The 12834-nt window shown below is 26.7% G+C and overlaps 2 protein-coding genes and 1 long non-coding RNA gene across 5 annotated transcripts; 2 read left to right on the plus strand and 1 right to left on the minus strand.

Annotated features, from left to right (window-relative positions):
- Window positions 1–3340: 3340 nt before the first annotated feature.
- On the plus strand, window positions 3341–6401 carry LOC112784710 (B3 domain-containing protein LOC_Os12g40080). Of its 3 annotated transcripts, XM_072230255.1 has the most exons (7): window positions 3341–3498; window positions 4193–4322; window positions 4410–4757; window positions 4851–4999; window positions 5125–5374; window positions 5726–5847; window positions 5986–6401. In XM_072230255.1, the coding sequence occupies exons 1-7, from the start codon at window positions 3394–3396 to the stop codon at window positions 6229–6231; spliced, it is 1350 nt and encodes a 449-aa protein (XP_072086356.1). In that variant the 5' UTR covers window positions 3341–3393; the 3' UTR covers window positions 6232–6401. The 3 variants fall into 3 exon arrangements, with proteins under 3 accessions (XP_072086356.1, XP_025683790.1, XP_025683791.1); XM_025828005.2 differs by having other exon boundaries at window positions 4193–4757; XM_025828006.2 differs by having other exon boundaries at window positions 3367–3498; window positions 4177–4757.
- Window positions 6402–6922: 521 nt separating this feature from the next.
- On the plus strand, window positions 6923–8082 carry LOC112784568 (B3 domain-containing protein At4g01580). Its single transcript, XM_025827824.2, has 2 exons — window positions 6923–7161; window positions 7305–8082. Exons 1-2 carry the CDS (start codon window positions 7063–7065, stop codon window positions 7824–7826), a joined length of 621 nt encoding a protein of 206 aa, XP_025683609.1. The 5' UTR covers window positions 6923–7062; the 3' UTR covers window positions 7827–8082.
- A 611-nt stretch (window positions 8083–8693) lies between these two features.
- Window positions 8694–9868, minus strand: LOC112784569 (uncharacterized). Its single transcript, XR_003193945.3, has 3 exons — window positions 9457–9868; window positions 9281–9383; window positions 8694–8948 (listed from the first exon to the last, which is right to left on the minus strand). It is a non-coding gene; the product is annotated as an uncharacterized lncRNA (long non-coding RNA).
- Window positions 9869–12834: the final 2966 nt, after the last annotated feature.

Raw genomic sequence — 12834 nt, forward strand, 5'->3', positions numbered from 1 at the left:
GTGAGTTAACATAGATGAATAAAATAATTAAAAAAAGGGGTCAGAAGTAAATAAATAACAAGCTCCAGTTTATAATTAAATTTGCTTTAAATTTTTTAAGTTTAGTTATTAATTTAAAAATTTTAATTTATAATTCTTCATTCTTTATAAATATTATATTGTCTTGCACTAGAAAAATAACTTGCATTCTTATAGTTTTTATTATCTATTTTAGGGTATAATTTAGTTTTCAATTTTAATTTAATTTGATTTTGAATTTTTTTAATGTTCTAGGGTAAATGCCGAATTTTGTCTAACATAATATTTAAAAAAAAAAGTAGTTGATAATTTAGTTTGCACTTTTTTTTTCTGGGCGAAAAAAAAATTCAGTTCCATCAATAAAAAAAAAAAGAAAACATAAAAAAAAAGCAGAAGAAAAATAGAAGAGTCTAGCTAATAGCCCAATATTCCTCAAGATAAAAAACGAAGGCTCAAGATTTTTTATTGGACCAACAAAACACCCAATCAACAAACATGCAAATTAAACCTGCTGCATGCATTGGCTGAGGCTTGAGGCATGTGATGTAGTGAACTTAATAAGCGAATCTTTTTTACTACAAAAATATATTTCTGAAGAGAATATCACAGTTAATAAAAAAATAAGTTGGAGAAGAAAAGTGATAGTTCAAAATCTGAAGCTCCATAAAAAAAAGATTTAGTTAATATGTGTTTTATAAATATATGATAAACTTATTATTAATAAAAAAATTTAAATATTTTTATTTAATGACTACAAAATAAATGTATAAAAAATTTAAATAAGAAAAAAACAAATAGGTCATTAATCTTTTGATTCACAAACATTTAAGTTTTTGAGAATTTGAAAATATATTTAAATTTCTAACATTTTTTAAAATTTGGATATTCCATCCGTTATGTTCACTTTGGTCAACGGAAAAATTAAATGTGACTTCTGTTAATACGAGAGAATTTTTAAAATGAGACAAATTAAATCCAGAGATTGTATCTAGATTTTAATTTAAAAATATCTGAAACTTAAATGTATTTTAAATGTTTAAGAATTTAAATGTCTACGGATCAAAAAGTTATAGATCGATTTGTTATTTTTTTCTTAAATTTTTTATATTTTTAATAAAAAATTTTTGTTTTATAATCTTAACATGTGTTTTTAGAATATATGATAAATAAACTCTAAAAAAAATTATACTGTTCTTGCTTCTATATCAATAAAAATTATCTTCAATATCTTTTTTCTTTGTTAATATTTTGAATTACATATATATTTAAATTGTGTTGCTTTTTACGAGTGAATAAGACATAAAATAATAATAATAAAAAAAACAAATGTATGTAAAGTAAGAAAAATGAAAGAGAATAGTATATCAATAAAAAAGTAAAAATAATAAATATATTTATGAAATGTTAAAAAAGGTATTTTATTATATAAAAAATATAAATTTATTTTATAGTTATTTTTTATTATATTATTATTATTTAAAATATAAATTCTAATTTTTTTAAGTACTATTTAATTTTATAAAAAAAAACTATAAATTTACCATTTTTATCGTATAATTCACAGTAAAAGAAAGAGTATAATAATTTCCGCATAAATAAATTTAAAAAGATTGTTGTCATTCTCTATTTCTCTTCATAGAGTGCTGCACAACAATATGGCATAATAAATTAGCGCACTAGATAACATACTTTTTTATTTTATCTTTCGTTTTTTATTTGAAATTGTTGGACAATTATTTTTCTTGGACAGTGTTATTTTATTTGTTACAACTTTTAAAGTATGCATGTTTTATTTTTAAATTTTTTAATCAGTTTTCAAGTTTCTATCATTAATATTATTTGTCATTTAGTATATAAATTATTATTATTATTATTATTATTATTATTATTATTATTATTATTATTATTTGTGACGGAACCTAGGATTACTATAAGAACAACGGATTTTGATGACATTTTGACCCGTTTGTTTTTTAATTCATTTTTTTTTGTGTGGTAACATAAATGAATAAAATAATTTTAAAAAGGGTCAGAAGTAAATAAATAACAAGCTCCAGTTTATAATTTAACAATGCATTTTTTTCTACAATTGATTAGGGATATCACTGCGTTTAGTTTAGTTTTTATCATAGATATATTATGTTCGTTCCAGAAAAAAAAAAAAAAAGCAAGTTTCTTAAAATTTTGCCCTTATTTGTTATTCTTGTGTAAATAATATCCTTTTATTGTTATGATAAAAAGTTAATTTTGGGTTCACCAAGGTTCGAACTCTTGATCTTTTAGATCTAAAATTCTAATACCATGTCATGAAACCATTCATCCAAAAAACATAATCTAATAGGATAATGTAATACTAATAGTCATATCTCTAATACTTTCATAAAAAAATACCATCATTTAAAGTACCTTTGATATATTAAAGAATCATTTTTGCCGATTGTAAATAGAGCCGTCAAAATGGGTTAAACCTATTGGGCCAGCCTATTTATCCATTTAAATGGGTGTGGTTTGCCTCTAAAAGTTAAGTTTGTTTAAATTTCAGGTTAAACGGGCTGAGCCCGATTAACTCGAAAAAAAATGAGAGGTTAAATGGGCTAGTCCATCGGTTAAACGGGCAACAATCTATTTATTTATTTTTTAAAAAAAGTAGCATTTTTAGTTGACATTTTTATCGATTCAACCCGAAAATCTGACTCATCGACTAAAAAAATACTATTTATTTAAAGTTTTTTACCTAAAAGTGATATAATTTGTCAAAATATTTTTCAAAAAATAAAATAAAATGATAAACGGACCAGTCCATTTAACAGATCAAGCTGACCATAAATGACATGGGCTAAAAAATTTTATCAAACTAAGCCAAACTTTAACTCAATTGATTATTAGTATTCACTTTTTATTTTATGTACTAACATTTATCAATTATTATACCACTTTATTATGCCTCTATTTTGTTTCTTTTCATATACACCTTCTCCTTTTGTTTAACTTGTCTAATAGTGTTTCATATTTCCATTTTAGAAATATTTGATCAAAAAAATAAACAAAAATAATTACAAGATAAATTTTAACTATTTTTTTTGTTTTTCCAATAGTACCATTATCCATTAAGGTTATATAACTCTGCAATCAATTATGAATGAATCCATATCCTCACTTGATCCTTTTAACTTATTAAACTATATTAAATATATATTAAAATTATCTAAAATTATATAATACATAAAAATAAATTAAAATATATATAACTAATTTTAGTATTCACTTGTTATTTTTGTAATTTAATTATTATCCCAAAATAAAGTTATTTAAGCAGCACCGGTGAGAGAGCCTGTGAATCTCAATAACAGTCAAATACATTCATCATCCATTGCTATGGTTCCCTCTAACTGTCAACAAAACAAGCATTCTCCTTCTAATTCTACTGTGATCCGTTTCTTTAAGGTTATCCTCAGAAAAACTCTTCAAGATGAAAACTTTGTAAGTATTTTCTGATCTTTTTCATTTCCTCTTTTTTTTTAAACTGTTTATCTTTTGAGATATTGTTCAGTTCAACAATAGTTTCTCTCTTTATTTCCTTGTATATGATTTTTTTGTTTATAAACACTTTCCTCGTAGAACAACACACATGCATGGCTTCTTAGCTCCAAAGATAGTAATAGTAAACTCTTTAAAATTAATAGGATTATTATTCATCGCTTCATGATATCTAGATCATCTTTCATTAGCAATAATGTAGCCTTAATTATAATTAATTTTGCAGCAAAAATAGATAAAAAATACATAAGATGAAATGAAAACCTAAAAATATATTTTTTAAGTGGTTACATCTTATGTACTCATGATGTATTCTTACTACAAAATTAATTACAATTAAATCTACGTTATTCTTAATGAAAAATAATCAGGTAACACTTTCACTAATCATTTTTTATTGTGCATATGTTCTTATTCTTATCATTCATTACTGATTTGGTAACACTTTCACTAATCAGGTAACTATTTATAATTATCAGTAAAGGATGAATTGGGGGTTTAATGTTACTATATGATGGCTTGACATGTTTGATTAAATTATTTAACATAATACATGTCAACATCTTGGTGAAGACATGCTAATGTATATCACCTTATTGTTAATATGGTTATTAACATCAGGTTCATAACATTGCAGAAGTTACCAAAAAAGTTCACCAGAATATATGGTTCTGGTCTATCAAACCCGTTGTATCTTAAGCCTCCTGATGGTACTGAATGGAGAGTAGATTGGATCAATCAAGATGGTGGAATTTTGTTTAAACAAGGTTGGAAAGAGTTTGTTGCATATTACTCTCTTGATGATGGCTATGTGTTATGGTTTGAGTATAATATTGGAACTTCTCACATTGAAGTACAAATATGTGACATGAGTGGCCTCCAAATAAAGTATCCTGTCAATGATCAGATCAAAGAGCACCCGCCACAACACAGGGGCCATCCGGTGAAAAGGCCAAAAGAACAACAAACTATAGACGTGGATAACAGTCCCAACACTCAAAACATGAGACTTAACGAGGGACGGCAGGAGAAAAGATTGAATGAACCAATGTCAGGAGTCGGGGGCCAATCGAGGAAAAAACTGAGAGCACCAGTGTCATCTGCTTCTAAAGGTAGACAGTTGGAAAGTGACACACAAATCAGAGAAAGTATTAAATCTAAAAAGAAAAACCATAAGATGCCTGTCAATCAAGATTCTAATGGTATGTGTCTCACGATTGGATCATCCTTTCCTTTTGTGGATTCAACCGTTATTACTTGCAACTGCTTCTAATTCTTTGTTTCCCATGTACAAGGCAAAAGAAATAGAAAAAGAAAAGATTCTGAATCTTCTGTTAGGCCCTGTCTTGCAAGACCTAAATCTCTGAAAGAAGCTAAGTTCAAGTGGGAAAAGCCCTCTTTCATCATCAAGATAAAGCAACTGTCTCAAACGAGAGCACCATGTGTAAGTATAGGTTAATACATATATCCGTGTTGAAAATTATGTATCATGTGAATCTCTATGTGCTATCATTCTTTCAAACTTTGTCTTATTTCTAACGATAATGACATAAATATGATGTGCTGCAGTACTTTTCAACTAAATTCTTCAGGAAGTATTTTGTAAATAATCCACAAAATGCAAATATAAGGTTTGGAAAGAAGTTGTTCCCTGTTAAGTTGATCTATAGGCCATCATCATGTGATGCCTTTATCTCTGCTGGTTGGAACTTTTTTGCTCGAGCTAGTAAATTACAAGCCGGAGATGTTTGTTTGTTTAAGCTCGTCAATAGAAAAGATCCAGTGCTTGATGTTCATATTTGTCGTCGACAACGCCGCGGTAAGGCAATTGTTTAGAAATTCTTAAACTGTGTTATTCTGTAAAAAAATTAAGATATCAGTCCAACATTGAAAACGTAATTAACTTTAATAATGGAATAGGATTTAGCATTATCCTCATTAAAAAAAATTATATTAAAAATTAATTGATCCCGTGTTTGACTGAGAATGCAATTAGCTTATAACTGCAGTGACTATATATTTGGTTTTTAATGTAATCACAATTTGTTATATAAACTAATCTTATGATAAAATTTTTGTTGGTCTCCAACCCTATAGAAATAGCTTGTATCTAAAACTCTCCACAAGTAAGATTTACACTAATTTTTTTACAATTCTATTATGATATCAGAGTCACTTTCCAAACCAGTGACTCATGGGATTCAGCTCCTGAAAGAAGTTGAGGAGCTCAATTCACAGAATCCCTCTTTCATGGTCAAGATAAAAGACAGTGATCCAAGAAGATCAAGGCCTGTAAGTTTATTTCTTTTCTGTGATGAAACATAATATGCCATACAAACTTTTTTGAGTGCTAATTTATACTTAATTTCACAAATTGTAAGTTTATAACTATTTTTAACCATAGTGATTCAAAAATGAAATGTGGTGCAGAACTTATCAGCTATCTTCTACAGAAAATATTTTAAAAAGAATCAGCAGAATGTAAAGTTACAGTTCGGAAAGAAGTTGTGGCCTGTTACGATAATCTACAATCCGTCGTCAAGAAACACCTTTATTTCGGCTGGTTGGAGCTCTTTTGCTAGAGCAAGTAAATTAGAAGCTGGAGATGTTTGTGTTTTTGAGCTCATCAATGAAAAAGATCTGTTTAATGTTCATGTCTGTAGAGTCCAATGCTAGGCTAATGTATTATAACTTCAGGAACTAAGAGCTCTTAATTCTTAGACAAGTTAATTTTGTGAAGAATGTATCAGCTTTCTTTTGTTGAATCAAACTTCTACTGTATCCTGTATTCCTATCTTTTTTGGTGTCACTAGTTATATATATATGTATGAACTGTTTTAATTTTACTTCTTGTTTTGTCACTTCATGATTTGCATTGTTTATCTTCTCAAAGTGAAGATATGGTTGTGTTTGGTATAGGGATAAAAAAAAAGTGAGGCAGAATTTTCATGGATTTTTACCTATGAATCTAATCGATCAACTCATTAAAATAGTATATCATAAAAAAATTGAAGATTAAGAAAATATAAAATAATTATAATTAATTTTATGTCTATTATAATTCCAATATTTGAAAGATTTTTTTTAGAATACTAATGTGCTAAATTTGTGCTTTTTATTTTGAGAGAATTTTTTTTTTATTTATCAAATAAAATTTATAAAAATTGGAAAGGTTAAGAATTCTTTTAAAATAATTTTTGAGTCTTTTCCACAGTTAAAGAACCTTATTGATACATTAAAGATAAAACCATTTTTAAGTACTAACACCAGAATTTTAATCCTCTATAATTAAGAGTTTAAATATAGTTTTTGGTTTAAATATAGTTTTTGTGTGTATATATATAACTGCTTATATAAGTAGCGAGTTGGTCATGTATCTAGCATTAGATTTGATGACGGTTCTTCTTGGTATTGCATCAAGTACTTTCATGAGAGTAGAGAGTAGAGACAACTCATATTGAGGGTAAAATGATAACTTCATCATCCACCACCGCCTAAATACTCTCCATGGCTTCCTTTATTTTCCAAACAAACAAACATTCTCCTTCCTCTCTGAGCTGTTTCTTTAAGATTGGTCTCAAAAAAAGCCTTGAAGATGGAAACCTTGTAAGCATTTTCTTCACTTCATATCCTTTTTACTTATAATATTATTTAATGCATGCATTTCTCTTTGTGATTTTTCCCTTGTAAGGGTTTCTTCATTTATGCTTATTACTAAGACTAGTTTCATACTTTTATTTGAATTGCAGAAGTTAACAAAAAAGTTCAGTAAGAAATATGGTGATAGTCTTCCAAATCCAGTGTATCTGAAGCCTCCAGATGGCACTGCATGGAAGATAGATTGGTCTTTGTATGATGGTGTGATTCTATTTGAAAATGGTTGGAAAGAATTTGCTTCATATTACTCTTTGGATAATGGCCATATGCTGTATTTTGAGTACAATGAAACTTCTAACATTGAAGTACGCATTTTTGACATCATTAGTGGCTCTGAAATAGACTATCCTTCCTTGGATCACATCGGCCATGACAATTCGATTGAGATCTTGAATGAACTGCCGCCACGAGGCTGGCCGAGGAAAACAGAAGTATCATCTCCTTCTACAAGTAAAAGATTGAGGAGTTCTGTCAAAACTGGAGATGTAGAAAAGGGCCCTGATGAACAAAACTGGATGCAGTGTTGCAAGAATGAAGAAGCTAGTCAATCTGAAGAGACAAGTCTTAAGATGCCAACAATTCAAAGTGCCAGAGTTGATCCTGATAGTATGTAATTTCATGATGAGTTCATCCTTTTATTTTCGTAGATTTTAATGTATGTCTTTGTGGCTAAAATGCATAAATCATAGTTACAAATTCACCAAATAGGTAGCGTACGCATATATTCCACATAAAATATTTTACATATGGCGTACTCTAAAAAATATCAGAGCATATTGCATTTCATGTAACTATGTAATAAATATCTTATTGTTCTTAGGCTGTGTTCAAATTTTGTTCAAATGAATAAAACTTACTGTGTTGTTTGAAGCTTGAACTTAGCTACAAGTAACTTCTATGCAAATTTTTATGGTGTACATGTAAAGTTGTTCGGAAGCAAGGAAGATCAAAGAATCCTTATTTTCCATAGTGTATTCATGGCAGACGAAGTTTCGAATATAAATGGTGGTTCTTCTTCAAGTGACAGTGTGCCTGTAGTTTCACAAGTGATTTAAAATAGGATATGATGACACATGTCACTCCACTAACAAAGTTAGTTCTTACAGTTACTATTTTATTTCTCATTAAAACCTGGGATCAAAATATCTTACATCACAAGTATACTTACAAGAATTAGAGTGAACATTAGCCCTTCCTCAGCATTTCAACAATGAAATACTTCTAATGTAATAGTTCTTTGGTTTCAAAATGTTGATCACTTTTGCATCTCTACATTACTTCTTGACTATATCTGAATAAGCAATAGTGACAAAAGAAAAACAGATTAAACATTCTAATTGCCCTGGAAATCACTGTAGTATCAAGATTTGGCTACATCAATATGGAATGAAAATTTGAAATCTGAGGAGATGTTTGCTCATTTGCGTTATCAACTTTTTAAATTATATTTGCATTTAGGATGATACAGAAGGTATAATCCGTATAAAAAGAATATTACAGCTGTAGTTTAAGGCATAATACAACTGTTGCTATAGGAAATCATATTCCACACTACAATTGCTAAACTATTGAATCTCGATATTATATGCATTTTCTGTACAGAAATTACAGATATATACAACAAAAGTGGAGCTGCAGTTTGGGCTGCCACCAAGATTAAGCAAGACAACTTGTCGATGCATGATAGGCGTCGTCCACTTGCCAGCCATATAGAAACACGCGCCCATGTACCAGACCTGGAAGTAAAAACCGGCTAGATAAGTTGCGCAATGGAAGAAAAAATACAGGTTAACCGAGCTATACTGAGTAAACGGGATGCTGAAAGTGCAGTAATATCCTATTAATTTGTTCTTCAAGTGTTCCCTAGGTTCAAGTTATGGCACAGATTTGGTATGTAATCAAGAAACTAATTGCTTTTCCAAGGTAATGAATGAAGAGGATAAGTTCTATGTACTTTCAGACAAGAAACTTGTGTATGCTAGTAGCAAAACTAATTACAACTCTTAGTAACAAATTTTGCATCATTTATGACAGAGAAAATGGTAATGGAGAAGGATGTGTAACTCACAGTTGCCAGCAGAAAGATATTTAGAAATGAAGTCAGCTGATACATCTTCTTTCACAACTAGACATTTATGTTTCTCAGAAGAATCAACTGAGATAATTGGTTCCTGGAGGGATATATCTTAGAATTAACACAGATATTGCCACAGCAGTGAATGCGAGAAGGGTACCCACACTAACCTGCAGATGACTAAGGGGAGTGGATCCTCTCCAGTGAATAAAAAACTGGATGGTGTGCAGTGTTTAATCTAACCATTCACCACATTCTTTCTCTTATTTATTTTTGGTCCCACTATTAAAATCAAAGGTGAGAGATTGCACTGTATTTTGTCAAGTGTTGAAAAAACTGGAGATGATTCATTTCCATGACTAAGCCAAATACACTTTTAGTGCTTCAAATACACTAAAATACACTTTTGGGTAATTTTAAAATAAAAAATAGCAACTATATAATTAAGTTTGTATTATTAAATTAGAAAGAAAAAATTGGATTTGATTTTAATAAATTGAAATATAATACTAAATTTAAGTTTGATTTTAAAGGACTAAAATACACTTTTAGGTCATTTAAAATTTAAAAAAAATAGCAACTATATAATTAAGTTTGTTTTATTGAATTAGAAAGAAAAAATTGGATTTGATTTTAATAAATTGAAATATAATATTTAATATTAAATTTAAACAATAAAAACTATTTTAGAATTAAGTTTATTAAATGAATTAAAAAATATAATTTTGAATTAAAATTTTTATTGGAGTTGATTTATGAAATGAAACCGATATCACTTTAGAGATACAGTATTACATTGATAGAGAACCAATAAAATTTTGGTACTTATATAATTATGTTGATAAAATAATTAAAAATAAAATAAAATTCTAATTGAACTAATATTAGGTATTAGAGGAACAAAATTTATTTTTAGTTTTAAATCACTATTTATAATGTATAGTCTCACAAATATTTTTATAGATCTAAAATAAAATAAAATTAAAATTAGCATTGAAAATGCTCTCATAATTAATTATAAACATATTCAACAATATATATACAAGTACAAATAATTAAGTTGCAATATTTAAATAAGAGAAAATTTCATTCTCTTCCCTTGAGAAATGCTAAAATAATACTCTCCTTCCTTCTATTTATAAAATGTACATTTTTCTTCCTTATAATTTTTAAAAAATTTCTTCTTTAATTCATTTTAAAATTTTTGTATTAACTAATATTAACTTTATCCATTTTTCAAAAAAAAATTATTTTTATAAAAATATCCTTTAGTAAAATTTTTTTTCCATTAAATTTTGCTTACTAAAATATCCTTTAATAAATTATTTTTTTATTGATTAAATCGTATTTTTACCAAAATATTTTTTAAAAAATTTAATAATTAAATTAATTTTTTTAAAATACCCTTCAATAATTTTTTAATTATTAAATTATAATTTTACCAAAATTTTTTTGTTAACAATTATTTTTATATTTTACTATTAATTTTTTGATATCAATATATATTATTTTAATATTAAATAAAAAAATCTTACCACTGTTAATATGTATAACAATTAATATATATTGATATCAAAAAATAATCTTACCAAGATTTTTTAATTAATGTTAAAATAATATATATTGATATCGAAAAATTATTAGTAAAATATAATTATAATTGTTAAGAAAAATTTTGATAAAGTCACACTTTAATAATTAAAGAATTATTGTAAGATATCTTAAAAAATAATTTAATTATTATTTTTTAAATAATATTTTGTTAAAAATATAATTTAATCAATAAAAAAATTTATTAAAAAGTATTTTGGTAAGCAAAATTTAGGATAAAAAATAAAATTTTTGTTAAAGGATATTTTTGTAAATAAATAATTTATTTTTCTTGAAAAATAGATAAAGTTAACATTAGTTAACACAAAAAAAAATTAAAATTAATTAAAAAGGAAGTTTTTTAAAAATTATAAAAAAATATACATTTTACAAATAAAAGAGAGGTGAGTATCATTTTAGTATCTTTTAGGAGAGAAGAGTAAAATTTTTTCTTTAAATAATGTTACGTCAAAATATTTAAAGTACTTTTAATTGTGTAAAATATCATGTAAATAACTAATTTATTGAATTAAATTTAGATCATAGGATTTAATTGGTAAATTTATTTTAATTATTATATATCTTCTTCATAATTGTATTTTATTGGAAATATATTTTAGAAGTTATCATTAATTAATGTGTTTGCAGTTAACATAAACAAATTTAAAAAGATTGTTGCCATTCTCTTCACAGAATGTTAGTGTAGTTAATTAAGTATTGCACAAGTCAACAATACAGATGCCATAATAAACTAGTGCATGTACACCACGTATCTATTTATTTTATCTTTCTTTTCTTTCTCGAAATTATTGTCGATGAATTATTTTTCTTTTACAGTGTTATTTATTTATTCTAAAGCATGCATGTCTCATTTTTCCCAGATTACCATCATCCATATTATTTGTAACAAAAAATTCAGTTCCATCGATAAAAAAAAGCAAAAGAAAAACAGAAGAAGAAGTTTGGCTAATATAGCCCACCAATATTCCTCAAAACAAAAAACGAAGGCTCAAGACAAAAATTGCTTCTGTGACATCCAATCAACAAACATGCAAATTAAACCTGCTGCATGTATTATGATCATGATTAAGTAATACAGTACAAAAGAAAATTAACAATATATAATAGCAAGAGAAGAAGAAGAAGAACAACGTCAATAATAAATGAAGGTATAAACTATAAAGCATCAACGGTCACTTTTTAATCTATCAAAAGATTTTAAATAAATGAAGAAATGAATTAGAAGATATGGGAGTACAATCACATCAAATATCTTTGATGCTCTATAAATTCTTAAAAGCATCACAAGCAAAGGAGAGGGCCAAAAATGAGAAAATCCATAAAGCAAACGAACTTAAGAAGCGAATTTTTTTTATTACATAAAAAATATTTCTGCAGAGAATATCATAGTTAAAAAAAAAAGTTGGAGAAGAAAAGTGAGAACTTTTATTTTTAATATTAGAGTGGTAATAGTGTTTTATTAAAATGTAAATTATTGGGGTGTTATTCTTAAATGTGGGATCGTTTAATTAGAGAAATAGAAATCAAACCATTTAATTTATTAGAAGTACAGAAATCGAATAGTCCAATTTCTAGAGGTACATAATCGGACCGTTCGATTTGTGAAAAGTACATAAATCAATCTGTCTGATTTGTATTAAAAAAAATAAAAATTTTGAGGTATAGAAATCGCACCCTTCGATTTGTATACTTTCTACAATTTTAAAAAATACAAAAAATTATAATGATAAAATATATCAATTCTTTTACTTTTATAACAAAAAAAAACAACAAATAAGAGAATCTTGGAACTAACAAAAAATTTGAAAAGAGAGATGCATGCTTTGAAAGTTGAAACAAGTAAACGACACTACACAACATATAAGAAGAATAATTAACAACCGACAATTTAAGAAAGAAAAGAAAAATAAAATAAATAAATACGTAATCTACATACA

This window comes from Arachis hypogaea, chromosome 20, assembly GCF_003086295.3.
Source record: "Arachis hypogaea cultivar Tifrunner chromosome 20, arahy.Tifrunner.gnm2.J5K5, whole genome shotgun sequence".
Classification (NCBI taxonomy): Eukaryota; Viridiplantae; Streptophyta; class Magnoliopsida; order Fabales; family Fabaceae; genus Arachis; species Arachis hypogaea.